This window comes from Ochotona curzoniae, unplaced genomic scaffold (genome assembly GCF_017591425.1).
Source record: "Ochotona curzoniae isolate NIBS_2020 unplaced genomic scaffold, NIBS_Ocur_1.0 contig_291, whole genome shotgun sequence".
NCBI classification, from domain to species: domain Eukaryota; kingdom Metazoa; phylum Chordata; class Mammalia; order Lagomorpha; family Ochotonidae; genus Ochotona; species Ochotona curzoniae.
Window position 1 is genome coordinate 4,734,829 of NW_024465649.1, and position 16,114 is coordinate 4,750,942.

Sequence of the window (16,114 nt, forward strand, 5' to 3'; positions counted from 1 at the left end):
GGAGACCAGGAAGAGGCTCTGGGCTCCTGGCTTTGGATTGGCACAGCACTGGCCGTTGTGGTTACTTGCAGAGTGAATCATCAGACAGAAGATCTTCCTCTCTGTCTCTCTTCCTCTATGTATATCTGACTTTGCACTAAAAAATAAAATAAAATAAATCTTTTTTTCCCACATTTTATTATTATTGCTATCATTTTATGATACAGTTCCATATTCCGTTATCCCCTCCCCACTTCCCTCCCCCCCACCTAGTTCCTTTATGTCATTAATAACATATAGTCATTCATACTCAATTATATGTCCATCACTGTGGGCATGGACAATGGCAGAGAGTCCAGAATCCTATTGTCAAGATATAGTCAACAGTTTCACTGTAAGTCCATCCTTGTCTGGAAACAGAAATGCATACCACACTGCATCCTCACATCTGAATGTTAGTCTCCATTATATAACTACTGTACATTCCCTTAAATGAAAAGTCATGATACAAAATCAACAATAGAAAAAAAATAGAAATTTACAATGCCATGAAGTTAAATGACACGTTACTAGATATGACAGTCTCCATTACACAACTACTATACATCCCTTTAAATGAAAAACCACAAAACAAACTCAACATCCGGGAGAAAAAAGAAATTAACAACACCAAGAGGTTAAACCACATGCTATTAGATGTATAACATGTAGCTGAAGAAGTGAGAATATCAAGAACCTTCTTGAAGAAAATGATGTGACTGTATGATCTACAAGTCATTGAATGATTTAATCAGAAGAAAGTGTTTTGAAGAGATGAAACCAACAGAAAACAATAAAACCCATGTGATATAGTTTCCGCTGATCTTTGTTGGAGTGTGTCTCCTCCAGACAATAGACAGATGGGTTTTGTTTCTTAATCCACTCTACTAGTCTATGATGTTTGATTAAGCTTAAGCCATTTACATTTAGAATCATTTTAGGCATGGGTTGTTCATTGCTTTAGTCTTCTGTTGTCCTTTTACTGGGATGTTCTTCCCGTTTGCCTTTGGTTTTGGTTGTTGCTATTCCTTTTCTCTGTCAAGAGAACATCTTGAAGTATCATTTGTAGGGCAGGTTTGGAAGAGGCAAATTCTTTTAGCTTTTCTTTACTATGGAAGAATTTTATTTCATTTTCAAAGATGAAAGAAAGCTTTGCTGGATATGTTATCCTAGGCCGACAATTTTTTTCTTTTAGAATCTGGAATATGTCACTCCATTCTCTTCTTGCCTGTAGAGTTTCCTGTAAGAGATCTCCTCTGAGTTTGAATGGCATTCCTTTATATTTCAACTGATTTTTTTTCACGTGCACATTTAAGGATCTTTTCCTTATGTTCAATTGAAGAGAGCTTGATGATCATGTGTCTTGGTGAAGATTGCTTTTGATCAAGCCTGTTGGGAGTTCTGTGCCCCTCCTGGATCTTGTTTCCCAATTCTTTCTCCGGATTAGGGAAATTTTCCTTTATTATTTCATTAAATACATTTGCAAACTCAGCTTCTCTTTCTGCACCTTCCGGGACTCCCAGAACTCTTATATTTGGCCTCTTAATAGTGTCTTTCAGTTCTTGAATACTTTTTTTGTCCTGATCCAGCTCTGCTTCCAGTTTTTTGTTTGTTTCCCCCTGATGACAGGAGATATCTTCCAATGCTGAGATTTTTTCTTCTGCTTGCTTCATTCTATTTTGGAGACTTTCATTGTGCTTGTAATTTGCTCTACTGTGTTCTTAATTTCTGATATACCAGCCTTGGTTTGCTTTACTGCTTCCTTAAATTCTTTGAACTCTTGCATGAGCTTCTCATTTTTGACCAGAATCTTTAAAATGAGTTTTATGAATTCTGTGTGCCCCATTTTCTCGATGTCTTCCTCAGTTAACTCTGAGGTTGGCATAGGGGTTTGCTCCTTTGCAGGGGAGTGTTCAGTAATATTCATTGTGCCTTTGTCTCTTTTTTTGCTCTTGATCATTGTACTTCTGGTTAGCAGAGTCTTCTTCTTGGGGCAGGTTTCTAAGCTGTGTTAACCACAGGTCCACAATGCGATTTTTCTTATTGTAGTTGGTACACAACTTTTTGCTTGCAGCCACTTGTGCCACAACCTCCAGCGAGTTCCAGGCCTGGATTCTTATGTCAGATCCAGGATTAGAGAGACACCAGGTGTCCTATATAATTAGATTGTTGGTGGTGCTGATCTTGTCAGAACCTGTTGGACGTTAGGTCTGGGTGCCACATGGACCTATTTTGACCCGTACAATGCCACAGTCGGTATTATTTTCCTGCAGGACCTCAGCGAGTTCTCGCGAGCTCAGCACATGCACAGTTCACTGTTGTTCCCTGCAGTCAAAGCTATTGCCACAGTGCGCAAAATGGCGCCTGACGTGCTGCCACTACAGTTCTTGATCTGCTGGCCGTCACATCCGAGGGCAACCCAAACCTGCCCCAGGTATAACCTGTAGAATGCCACATCGTTGCAGTTCACCAAGTCAGATATGAGCTCACTCCCAGGTCAGAGCATGCTCCGTCCTTTCCTTTGCCCTTTCCTCTTTATGCAAAATGACGCCCAATTCAGCTCTAGAGGGCTGACTGGGCTATGAAATTCACTCTATTCTCACACTGTCTGAGATTTACTGCTCTGTCTCTGCTCCTGGTCAAATCAAACAGACCAGCAGGACGGACAGTTCCCCGTCTGGGTTCACCTCCCAAGCTCCCAGTGAAAGTCCCTTCCCACCTGGTTGCTGGTGGAGTTCTGGCTGCTGGTGGAGTTCAGAACGCCGAGCAGGAGTATCAGTCACTGCAACACCACACTCTGTGCCTGCTGCTTTCCTGTGTCTGTCAGTCTCCAGGTACCCCTCTGCTGTTGTTCTGTCCTTTCCTATTTCCTGAAATATGTCCTCTCTGCTTTATCCTGATTAAATGTTTCTCCCACCATTTAAACGTGTCCGTACCCTATTCCGCCATCTTGATTCTAAATAAAATAAATCTTTAAAAAGAAAGTGGGAGCTGGATATTGTGCCCAGGCACTCTCCAATAAGATGTGGGCACCTTAACTCTAGGCTAAATGCCTTCCCCTACACTTATCTTTTAATTCAATTGTCTGTAATTTTTTTAATCCCCACATTCAGGAAGACTATTTTTGTTCTTTTGCTTTACATACTGATCTGCATGTTTTCGCTTTATTCTATTGTTAGTGGTTACTGTGGTATAATCTTCTGTGTTCCTCACTGATTTCTTTAAAATTTTGTTTTGTTTTGTTTATTTGAAAGGTAGAGTTACAAAGAGGGGGTGCAGAGAAACAGAGGTATCTTTCATGTGTTGGTTCACTTCCCAAATGGTTGTAACAGCCAGGGCTGGGCTGGTCTGAAGCCAGTGGCTGGGAACCAGGAGCTTCTCCCAGGTCTCCAGTGTGGGTGCAAGGGTGCAAGCAAGTGTGTTATCATACAGTTTTCCCAGGTACATTAGCAGGGAACTTGATCTAAAGTGGAGCAGCTGGAACTCGAACTAGTGCCCATAATTGTATGCTGGTGCTGCAGGCAGTGTCTTTATCCACTATGCCACAGCTCCTGTCCCTCCTAACGGTTTTAATAAAGGTTATCTTATGAATTGACACAAAGATAGTGCCAGATAGCGCCTTAGGTCTGAGCTTTATCTAGCCACCCAATAAAGATAGGAGACAAATCATAATGGTGGTGGTGGGCGTTATAAGGTTCTTATTAATATGCTAGTAGATACACAGGTATTTTCATTGAGTGTCTTTAACTGACTTCATAAGTTAGGTTTTAGAAGATAGAGAAATCGCAAATATGAACAACGTTAGAATAATTTTCCAAATAAACTTGCTCCTATGGGAACAATATCTCACCAATAGGGACTTTTTGTGGGTCTCCAGGGCAGCCATTAGCTTCAGGAATAGATAACAAAAGTGAGAGGGTTTTGTTAAATAAAGTTGTAAACAGTTTGCCACTCACAGAGAGATCAGGCCCCTGCATTGCTTTGGAACCCTTTGTGGGACTGATAAAAGGATAGTATCTAGATGCAGTAGTCATCTTATTCCTGAAAAGGGGACGGCAACTTCTAGGAATTGGGAATCCAACTCTCTCTCTTTTTTTCTTCCTTTTTATGTAGGTTGTCATTGCAGTTGTAAGTTTCAAGGGTTGTATGTAGGGAGATGTCTTTTGCAATGGTAATACATTATAACAAGGGAATAGTGTGGATTCAGACTTCCTTGAGCTTAGATTAGACAGCATCTTCCATCTAGCTGATCTGAATCAGTTCCTTTGCCCTTTATCTTTTTTTCTGCCACCTCCTGGTGGTTAGAGCTGGGGCTTGTCTCATACTTCAAAAGGAAGCCTTAGGACTGTATTGATCTGAGTTCAAACCCAAACTCAATCTTTCAGAAGCTTGGGCAATTTATTTAATTTTTGAAATTTTTCTAAAAATAAATGTTTTTCCCCTTGGTTATAAAATAATATAATGTATTTCTGTGGAATATTTGGAAACACTGAGGTAGGCATTTGGTGTAGTGGTTATAGAACCACCATGACTCCCACATCTCGTATCTGAGTGCTCAGTTTGAGTCCTGGCTCTTCCTCTCCTGATCCAGCTTCCTGCACACCCCCTCAAGGTAACAGATGAAGGCAAGAACTCAAGTAAACTTATGTGGGAGACCCAGATTAAGTTCTGGGTTCCTGACTCTGGCTTGATGCAACCCTGGCTGTTGTGGCCTAAACCAGCAGATCAAAGATCTCACTTGCTCTCCTTCTTTCTTTCCTTCCCTCCCTCTCTACTTCCTTCCTTCTTTCCTTCCTTCCTTCCATTCATCAATCCATCCATCTCTTTTTCTCATCCTTCCCCCCTTCCTTCTTGCTTCACTAAGCCTTTCAACTAAAATGAAAATAAGTAAATAGATATTTGAAAAAGAGAACTTGGAAATATAGAAGAGAGTAGAAAAAGAGAATAGAAAAATCACCCAGAATTCTTCATCCAAACAAAATCTTTTGTCCTTGCAGTTTGGTAATCTTTGCAAAACCTAGAAATAGCCTAGAGACTTTGCCAGAAGAGACTGGTTAACTATGTGTGTGTTCTGGGCCTGACACAGTAGTAGCCTAGTGGCTGAAGTCCTCACCTTGCATGCTTTGGGATCCCATATAGTGCCAGTTTGTATCCCAGCTGCTCCACTTCCCTTCCAGCTCCCTGCTTGTGGCCTGGGAAGGCAGTGGAGGATGGCCCAAAGCCTTGGCACCCTGCACCCGTGTGGGAGATGCTCCTGGCTCCTGGCTTTAGATCAGCTCAGCTCCTTCTTTTGTGGCCACTTGGGTGATAAACGAGCAGTTGGAAGATCTTTCTCTTTGTCTCTCCTTCTCTCTGTAAATCTGGCTTTCCAATAAAAAAAATCTGTAAAAAAATTATATATATATATATATATACACACACACATATAAACATATGAGTTTGTTCTAATTAATTTCTGCCAAGGGCTCCTGTGCAGATCAAAGGAGCTGTAGTTAAGAGTGGAGTCTCACCCCATCTTCCTGCTGATGCAGACCCTGGGAGCCAGCAGTGATAACTCAGGTGATGGGGCTCCTGTCACCCTTGTGGGAAACCTAGATTGAGTTCCTGGCCTCTGTACTCCTGACTTCCACCTCTCTTCCTACTTTGAGGGCAGCATTTAAGGAGTGAACCAGCAGATTGAGATGTGTATGCTCTCTCTGTGTCTCTCTGCTTCTCAAATACATAAAGCATAAAAAGGGGGGGGGGGGGACAAGTAGAGTCTTTGTGTTCAGCTCTGGCACCCAGAATTTGGCAACAAGAAGTAGCTCAGGGCTACTAGGGATAGAGTAGAGTATGTAAGAAAGGGCCTCCATGTTGAAGTGGCAAAAGGATGCATGTGAGCCACAAAGGTGGATTCCTTTTTCTTATCACCTAAGATGCCTGGCATGGGCCCAGGAAGGCAAAGGTCCCAGAGCCAGGGGGAAGCCTCTATGGGGGGCTGCAGTTAAACTCAGCCAACAGATGCACTTTATTTGGACCACACCATGACTTTAAAAAATCATTGAAGTAGTTACCAGCTTCTAAAAATTGGTACATTTCACATGAAATTCATTTTTCCAGTGTTCTCCAAATGGCCAGAGCCAGCCACATGAAGTCCTTTTGTCTCGCGCTGTCTCTATCCATGTGCTTGTCTGATTCTGGTAAGCTTTGCAGTTTGCCACACTGCCTCAGAGACTCCAAACATTCTGAACTTACCACATGGTGTTGAGCAGATTTTCAGGATATAAAAAGGGTCTGAAAAACTTTCAGAGTGGGTGATGTGAGACACCAATGTATGATTTTTAAAAAATTTTTAATTCAAATTCTTTTTCTCTTCTTTAAATACAATTTTTGTTTATTTGAAAGGAGGGGAAAAGAGACACAGATCTTCCCTCTGCTGGTTTAGGCCTCAAAGCTTGAGTCTCTGGGGCAGGGTTCGGCCAATGACAGGAGCCTGGGCCTCTGTCAGGATCCGTTGAGTGAGTGGCAGAGACCCACATACTTTGGTCATCCTCTACTGTTTCCCAGCGTGCCCTGGAGCAGGCAACTGGAACCAGGAGCGGCACCCTGACTTGGACCCCAGCACTGTGATCTGGAATGCAGATGTGCTAAGCAGCAGCTTAACTGCAATGCCAAACAACCAACCTCTCAGGAAAAAAATTTTTTTTTGCATCCTTTAATTCCATATAGTATGAATTTTTTCAGGTACTTTAGAATTGTTAACTGTAGTGTATAAGGTATCAAGAAAAAGTTATTATGATGTCATGTAATGACTTAAAAAATAAGGATTTTCTATATACTTGCTGGTATGCTTGTGTACATTTTTTGTTTTTCTTGAAACATATACAAGAAAATATTTAGTGATTACGTTTATGGGTTGGAAATGGTTAGAGAAAGGTACTTCTCTGTAAGATTTGAATTGTTCAGTACTGTGTCTATCTTTATTTGTCTTATCTTAAAGATTTCTTTTTATATCTGTTATTTTTTTAGTCTTTCCTCCATCTTGGAAAGTATTACTTCCTTTGCTTCCCGTAGTTACTTTATTTACAGTGGAAGTGGACTCTGAATTCTGGAAGTATTTGTAGAAACACCAAAGCTGCCTTAGAAACTATTTTGAACAAAGTAAACAAATGGTATATATTGTAACAAAAAAATGTTTCACATGTAGTAGGAGAACATAGTGTTTCATCAATGTTCTTTTATTTTTAAATTTTACCAGTAAAAAAAAAAAAGAAATAAAAATTATATCAACAAGGTTGTTAAAGAACTCTTCGTCAGTTCAATTTTTCCCATCTGTGGCTCTGATTTAGTATTCTTATTCAGTTACTTTTGGGGGAAACAACTGTCTGTGTCTTCTCTTCGCCAAGCCTCCCCTCCCTCCTCTCCTCCATTTTAGCTTCAGACATCCTGCTGAGTATGCAAAGGCAAATAAGTTGAAGTACTGCCTTTTCATTGCTCAGTTCTTTGCAAGGGGATATGTAACAGATTTCTAAACAATTTGATAGGTGCTGTGACTGAAATATGGTTCGCTTGTCACTGTGAGATAGTTACTAATAAAAAGGCTACCACAGAGCCCAAAGGGGTAGCCTAGTGGCTAAAGTCCTGGCCTTACATGCACCGGTTCATGTCCTGTCTGATCCACTTCCCATCCAGCTCCCTGCTTGTGGCCTAGGAGAGCAGTAGAGCATGTCCCAAAGCCTTGGGACTCTGCCCCCACATGGGAGGCCTGGAAGAAGCTCCTGGTACCTGACCTTGGATTAGCTCAGCTCTGGCCGTTGCAGCCACTTGGGTAATGAACCAGCAGATGGAAGATCTTTCTGTCTCTTCTCTCTGTAAATCTGGCTTTCCAATAAAAATAAGCAAATAAAAAGTCTACCAGAATTTTAGTATACATATTTTTCAAAAAGATTTATTTATTTTGGGACCAGTGCTGTGACTTAACAGGTTAGTCACCTGCAAATACTGGCATCCCATAGATACCCGTTTTTGTCTCTGCTGCTCCAATTCCAATCTGGCTTCCTGCTTAATTACCTGGAAAAGTGGCAGAGGATGACTGAGGTCCTTGGGCCCTTGCGTCCGCATAAGAGACCTGGAGGAAGCTTCTGGCTCCTCTGTTGACTGGTCTCAGCTCTGGCCTTTGAGGCCATTTGGGGAGTGAATCAACAGGTGGAAGATCTCTTTCCTTCTGTCTTTCCTTCTTTCTGTAAATCTACCTTTAGCACTTACTGAATATTATAGTTTATTTTGGTAATTGAACAACACTTTTGAAATCTTGAAACATCCAAACTGTGGTTCTGGTTAATAAAGATTTGATTATTAAGTGCTGATAATGATTTTGTGGTTTAATTCGTTTGCAATAGGTTCAGTAATGTTATATATTTCACAGGACTAAACATTCACCTGTTTTAAATGCCATATGTTAAATATTTTAGAAAAAACAAATGCAACCACTGCCTCTGTTTTTATAGAACATATGTGACATAGAAAAAATAACTAGGGAGGAAGATATTTCAAGTTATGATAAATGTGTTAGGAGTTTTAAAGAAGATTGGTATTATTTTTAGCTGTCATGAGCCAGGAAACTTGCATGAAGATTCTGGTGTTTGAGTCTTACCTTTAAAACTAGTTAAGAATTGGGTTGATTGATATGGGAAGGAAATAGCATTCCTGGAAGCAGCTTTGATTCATTGACAGAAATTTGGGGAAGGGCATGTAAGGCTAGAGAGCCGATTAAGGTCACATTATAGACAGCTATTAATATCACGATACAAGGACTGTTTCTGTTGGTTAAGCAAAAACAGGGCATAGTTTTCTGGGATATGAATGAGGAGTTATTAATGCTAGAAAGAAAAGGTTTTTTTTTTTTAAATAAAATTTCATTTATATTTTAAATAGGAGAGGTAAGAAGGGGGAGAGGGTGAGGTGAGGAGAGGGAAAACAAATCTTCCATCTACTGGTTACTCTACTAAATGCCTGTAACGGTATGGTCTGGGCCAGGCCAAAGCTAGGAGCTCTGGAATCCATCTGGGTCTCGCAGGTGGGTGGCAGGGGCCCAAGTACCTGGCATGACCTGTGGACTCCAGGGTGCATCTAGCGGAGAGCTGGAATAGCTGGAATGCAGGTGTCTCCAGCAGCATCCTAATTGCTGTGAGAAATGTCTACCCTCTAATTCTTGTATCTTGATTTGTTTGTGAATTATTTTAGAATTAATATATTTTAAACCGTGTATATTTTACTTTTTTTTTTTATAAAAGTTGATTTATTTGTTTGAAAAGTTTGAAAGAATTAGAGACTGAGATCGACAGAAAGTGAGAGAGAAAGAGATCTGCTATTTGCTGCTTTATTCCTAAAATGGCTGCAGCGGGGACTGGGCCAGGCTCTAACAGGAGCCATGTAGATAACAGGGGCCTGGGCGGGGGGAATCCCAGTGCCTATAAAACTGTGTCACATAATGCAATGTAATCAATAAAAACAAAACAAAACAAAAAAATAGATATCAGTGGCCTAAGGACTTGGGCTGACTGCTGCTTTTCCAACATATTAGCAGGATTTTGGGTGGGAATTGGAACAGCCAGAACTTGAGTTAGTGCTGATATGGAATGTGGGTGTTGTGGGAAACAGCTTCACCTGCTGTAATGCCAGCTGTATGTATATATGTTTTAATTTATATATCTTTTTGTAGTTCCTAGTTCTTTCATAGGTTATAGTATATCCCTACATTATCATATCAAGAAATACCTTATATAACTTAGCTTTTGATCGTAGCTTTCAGCATTGTAGAGATACTCTAGTGCAATTATAAGCTTGAAAAATTTTCTTGAGGTATTTTATGAAATTATGGCCTTAATGATATACTGAGATTTTGTTGTTTAAATCATCCTTTAATTCAAGTATTTGTATTCAGTTTAAGGAATTAAGATATATAAGTAATGTGTTTGCTTTCTTTGTTATAGAACGGTGGCAGCTGAAGTTAGGAAGCAGATCTCTGGGCAGTACAGCGGTTCTCCCCAATTGCTCAAAAACCTCAACATTGTCAGCAATATATCCCATCACACCGCAGTAAGTAGCACATTTTAAGTACACTTCTGGCTAGGGCATGATGGAAAGGTAGAAAGACAGGAGTCAGCAGGGTAGATTCCATCAGTAGTCTCATGTCTTACTTGATGTTGCCTCACCGTGTCTTGAAGTCCGAGTTGGGAGAGGGTGTTATGGGTTATTAGATAAGTGGTTTCCTAGTCAACTTTGAAACTTTACTTTTAGGTTTTAATGAAATCTGGGATTTTTACATTTAGAAGTCCTTATTATGTGAAAATGTAGGAATGTATTCTAGAAATGGGCACTGAAACAGATATTCAGTAATCACGTGGGTTAACTGACTTTGCTCCCTTTAGTGGAAAGGAATATGTATTTTTTTAACATTTTATTATTACTGTTATCATTTTATGATACAATTCCATAGGCTCCTGGCATTTCCCCTCCCCAATTCCTTCCCCCCACCACCTAGTTCTTCTATGTCATTACTAAAATATACTTCTTCATACACACTCATATGTCCATCATTGTGGGCATGGACAATGGCAGAGACTCCAGCATTCTATTGGCAAGATATAGTAAACAGTTTCATTTTAAGTCCATCTTTGTCTGGAAGTAGAAATGCATACTACATTGTATCCTCACATCTGGATGTTAGTCTCCATTTCACAGCTACTGTACATTCCCTCAAATGAAAAGTCATAATACAAAATCAACAATAGAAACAAAAATAGAAATTTACAATGCCATGAAGTTAAATGACATGTTACTAGATATGACAGTCTCCATTACACAGCTACTATACATCCCTTTAAATGAAAAACCACAAAACAAAATCAGCATCAGGGAGAAAAAAGAAATTAACAACACCATGAAGTTAAATAACATGCTACTACATAACTAATATGTAGCTGAAGAAATGAAAATCAAGATCCTTCTTGCAGAAAATGATGCCACCGTATGATCTATGAGTCATTGAATGATTTAATCAAAAGAGAGTGTTTTGAAGAGATGAAACCAAGAGAAAACAACAAAACCCATGCAATATAGTTTCTGCTGATTTTTGTTGGTGAAACGTCTCTTCTAGACAATAAATAGATGAATTTTGTTTTTTAATCCAGTCTACTGATCTATGATGTTTGATTGAGCTTAAGCCATTTACATTCAGAGTTTAATATATATGGATGGTACTTTGGTCCTGTCAATTTAGGAATGGGTTGTTCATTGGTTTAGTCTTCTGTTGTCATTTTACTGGGATGTTCTTCCCATTTGCCTTTGGTTTTGGTAAGTGCTATTCCTTTTCTCTGTCAAGAGAACATCTTGAAGTATCATTTGTAGGGCAGGTTTGGAAGAGGCAAATTCTTTTAGCTTTTCTTTACTATGGAAGAATTATATTTCATTTTCAAAGATGAAAGAAAGCTTTGCTGGATATGTTATCCTAGGCCGACAATTTTTTTCTTTTAGAATCTGGAATATGTCACTCCATTCTCTTCTTGCCTGTAGAGTTTCCTGTGAGAGATCTCCTCTGAGTTTGAATGGCATTCCTTTATATTTCAGCTGATTTTTTTTTCACGTGCACATTTAAGGATCTTTTCCTTATGTTCAATTGAAGAGAGCTTGATGATCATGTGTCTTGGTGAAGATTGCTTTTGATCAAGCCTGTTGGGAGTTCTGTGCCCCTCTTGGATTTTGTTTCCCAATTCTTTCTCCGGATTAGGGAAATTTTCCTTTATTATTTCATTAAATACATTTGTAAACTCAGCTTCTCTTTCTGCACCTTCTGGGACTCCGATAACTCTTATATTTAGCCTCTTAATAGTGTCTTTCAGTTCTTGAATACTTTTTGGGCCTGATCCAGCTCTGCTTCCAGTTTTTTGTTTGTTTCCCCCTGATGACAGGAGATATCTTCCAATGCTGAGATTCTTTCTTCTGCTTGCTTCATTCTATTTTGGAGACGCTCCATTGTACTTTTAATTTGCTCTACTGTATTCTTAATTTCTGACATATCAGTCTTGATTTGCTTTATTGCTTCCTTAAATTCTTTGAACTTTTGCATGTGCTTTTCATTGTTGATTAGCTTTAAAATGAGTTTTATGAATTCTGTGTGCCCCATTTTCTCGATTAACTCTGTGCCTCAGTTAACTCTGAGGTTGGCATAGGGTTTTGCTCCTTTGCAGGGGAGTGTTCAGTACTATTCATTGTGTTTTTGTCTCTTCTTTTGCTCTTGATCATTGTACTTCTGGTTAGCAGAGTCTTCTCTGGGAACCAGTTTGAGCATCATCTGCTCCACTTCCAATACAAGCTTTCTGCTAATGGCCTGAAGAAACAGTACTGTTCAGAGAAATAGCTATTCTATTTTTTAAAAAATTATTAATTTATTTGAAAGGACAAGTTATGGAAAGAGAGATCTGCCATCTACTGGTTCACTGCCTAAGTTACTACAATGACTGGGCTGTGCCAGGCTGAAGCCAGGGACCAAGATCTTCATCCTGGCTTTCCTACATGGGTTGCAGGGGAATAAGCACCAAGGCTACTTTTCGCTGATTTCCTAGGCACATTATCAGGGAGCTGAGTGGGAAATAGAATAGTGGGGACTTGAACTGGCAATTGTATAGTAAGTATACTGGTGTAACCAGTGATGGCTTTACCTGCTATGCCACATGCTGGCCCAGTAAGTTTTATTTTTATTTTTTTTTTTTATAAATTTTATTTTGACATTCTTTACATAGTTAATTAGGGTAAGAAGATTCAAGGGCTACAGGAAAGTGGATAATACTAGTATGTTTTCCATATTGTTAGCTTTCATATTTAAAGGGGGGTATTTAAGGGAGAAGCCCACCCAATTTCCCACCCTCCCCAGGTCCCGGATGTAGAGCATGCTCTGAGGTTCTTGCTCAAGTGGTTTTGATATTGCCACAATTATGAATCGCTGTCAATCTTGCCATTCCACGCACTATGAGGTCTTTGAAAAATCCACTGATTGACATAGTCCATCATAGCTGAGATGGTTGGTTGACCTGTTCTGTCTTCTCTCTTTTCTTCGTTAGGGTTCTGAGTCCAGCATTTAGATTAGGAAGATCTCCTAAGAAACTTCTTGTATGTGCTAACAAGTACAGGGCCTGGCACTGTCCATCGCTCCAATCAGCTGGTGGTTGCAATTGCTGGGTTGGTTCTGTTTAATTTTTATATTAGTGATTATTTTTTATGAAAATTCATTAACCGTATTAGTTACATGAATTAAAAGCCTAATGTTTTGTGGCACAACAGTGTAGTGGATCAAGTTGCTGCTTGGAATGCCTGCATTGCACGTCACAGTACCTGGTTCTTGTCATAGTTATATCACTTCAGTGCAGCTTCCTGCTGATGCACATCAGGGAAGCAGCAGATAATGGCTCAAGTGCCAGGCTCCTTGACACCTACATGGGAGACTTGGATGTATTTCCAGATACCTCGCTTCATCCTGGCCCAGCCTTGACTGTTGTGAACAGTTGGGGGAGTGTACTAGAGATGGAAAAATCTCTGTCTCACTTAAGCTTTCTGTCTCTGTCACTCTGCCTTTCAAATAAATAAGAATAAATAAACTTTAAAAAAACACGCAGTAGACTTATATGTTAATATTTTCCATTTACCTTTTAAAATTACCGGTTATTGACTACAGACAGCAAACCAGGGAATTAGCAGTTTGACTTGTAATGATATGCTTATAATGCTTAAAAATTTTTTTTTTAAACATGAATTTTTTAATAGCAATGGCATGCTCATTGGAGACATTTTAGTGTAGATGGATTTTTCGACAATTTCAGGATACATGGAAGTGGTATAAGTTCTCAATATACTGAGCTTCTCTAGTATTCTGTATAATGGATTGTATTTCATGTGCTTTAAGCTCATAATCAGACTATATTTAGTAATTATGAATAATTCAGCCCCTATATGATCTTAGTATTATGGTCCTACTCTCAAAGCATTATTTCTTTTCTCATTTTTTATTCTGGTACCCTAGACTCAGAATCCATGAGTCCATGAACTTATATACTGTCTCTTTCCCCTTAATGTCCTATTTTCTCTCCTTACCAAATGAATTTGTAGATTAAAATTACTCTCTTGCCTATACCCCTGGCTTCCTTAACCTGTCACATCATTGTACCTCTTGAACAACTTACTACTCTTTAAATTTGTGTCTCTGCAGCTAATGTGACTGGAGCAAAATACATAATCATATTGATTGGTCTTCAGTTTAAATTTATGACCACAAACTCATGAAGGCTTTAATATAATGTTGCCAGACACATATTCAATTTTTCTGAAACTTTCATTCTCTAGTTGTTTTAGTTGATTTATTTCATTCTTCCTAGTATTCCTTTAAACTTTAATAATTTTTCATCTTCATTCTTAGAATGACTTTGCTCCCAGAGATTTGAAGCAATCGTAAGACAACTTCAGAATACCCCCACCATGTATCCAATCCACTTGCTGTTTGCACCTATATAGTTCACCTCATTAGTTACCCTCCATTGATTTGTTCACTGGGTTTCAGCTTTCTCCAGTTTCTCAAGTAGAGTGTTTTTAGTAATTCTCCTTTTTTTCCTATCATTTCCCCCCACCCGTTTTCCGTGTCTTTATCTATTTAGATATCCTTTACTTTTTCCAATTTTAAGAAAATTGGGTTTTGCTCTACTTTTCCCTTTATTCCTCTAGATCCCAACATTTCTGATGTTTTTTATTGAAAGGCAGATCTACAGGGAGAAGGAGAGAAGGAGAGACGAAGAGAAGGATCCTGCATCCACTGATTCAATCCCCAAGTGGCTATAATGACTCGAGCTGAGCCAATCCAAAGCCAGGAGCCAGGAGTGTCTTTTGGGTCTCCCACATGGGTGCAGGGTCCCAAGGTTTTTGGGCCGTCTTTGACTGCTTTCCTAGACTACAAGCAGGGAGCTGGATGGGAAGTGGGTCAGTTGTTGGGACATGAACCAACCCCCTATGGGATCCCAGTGATTTCAAGATGAGGGTTAAGCCACTAGGCAATTGAGCTGGGCCCTCTTTTTCATATTTATTTTATTTTATCTTTTTAAGATTCTTTACATTAGTTGAGGGGGATGCACATTCATGTAGTCCTCTGATTGAGGTGGGGAAGGTTGAGTATAGAGGAAAGTGGGTGGGACAAGTATTTCAGTTATTTTGCTTTTTTCCTTCTGAGCCCTCTGTGGAAGTGGAAGAAGGGAGAGGGGAAGGGGCTGCCATTGAGACCCTGTTGTGGGGAAGAATATTCTGAGGTTGCTACTTGAATGGTTTTGGTAGATCCAAGACATTGTAAACTTTGTACCAGGGTTAGAAAAATCCTTCTAATCTGACCCAGTCCACCTTAGGTGCATCCACAGACCCAGAAACATGCTGTAGAGGTTGGTCGGGAGAGTGGTCTAGCCTGTTCTGCTCTCTATCCTCTGATGAGGCCCACAGCATCCTCTGCCAGCCCACACGAGCTGGCTGTCATGTTACCCGTGTGCATCTGGGCATGCGCTCCACTGGATAGGTATCAAACAACTGAGGAGGCTCAGTCCCAAAGCATGCAGTCTAAGGTTGGACCACATGTATTATGATTTTCCTTGTGTCTGGGGTATGAGTCCTGTGGTCTATTTTGGGAGTACCCCAAGAAACCTCTCCTGGGGTGACCTCAGACTTGACTCTCATGTGCTGCATGAGTACAACCTGTGATGCATGAGTAAAGGGTTCAGTTTGATCTATTCACCGGGCAGTGCATATACTGGTGGGTGCAGCTATGTGCTCAGTTCTGCCGCCAGTCCTAGCTTTCATACGGACTTATGGGTGCTGCTGCCTAGCCCACCTCAGGCCCCCACAGGCTCGGTCCTCATGCACGCCAGCAGGTATGCAGCCTAGTTGAGGTGACCCTGAATACGTTCTACCAGATCTACCTCCAGACCTGGTTTTTGCAGTGCTGAGTGTGCTATCTCTTAACTCAGTCTGTTCTGCATCCATTTCAATTCCTATGCACACCCATACTGCAGCCTACCTCAGCCCAACATATTCC

General features: G+C 40.1%; 1 protein-coding gene across 1 annotated transcript in view; it reads left to right on the forward strand.

Moving 5' to 3' along the window:
• The window catches only part of DOCK7 (dedicator of cytokinesis 7), a 212,183-nt gene that overhangs the window by 32,496 nt on the left and 163,573 nt on the right, over positions 1–16,114 (forward strand). The window contains exon 2 of the mRNA XM_040978438.1: positions 9,990–10,095. Coding sequence (XP_040834372.1) covers positions 9,990–10,095 — 106 coding nt within the window. The remainder of the gene's footprint in view (positions 1–9,989; positions 10,096–16,114) is intronic.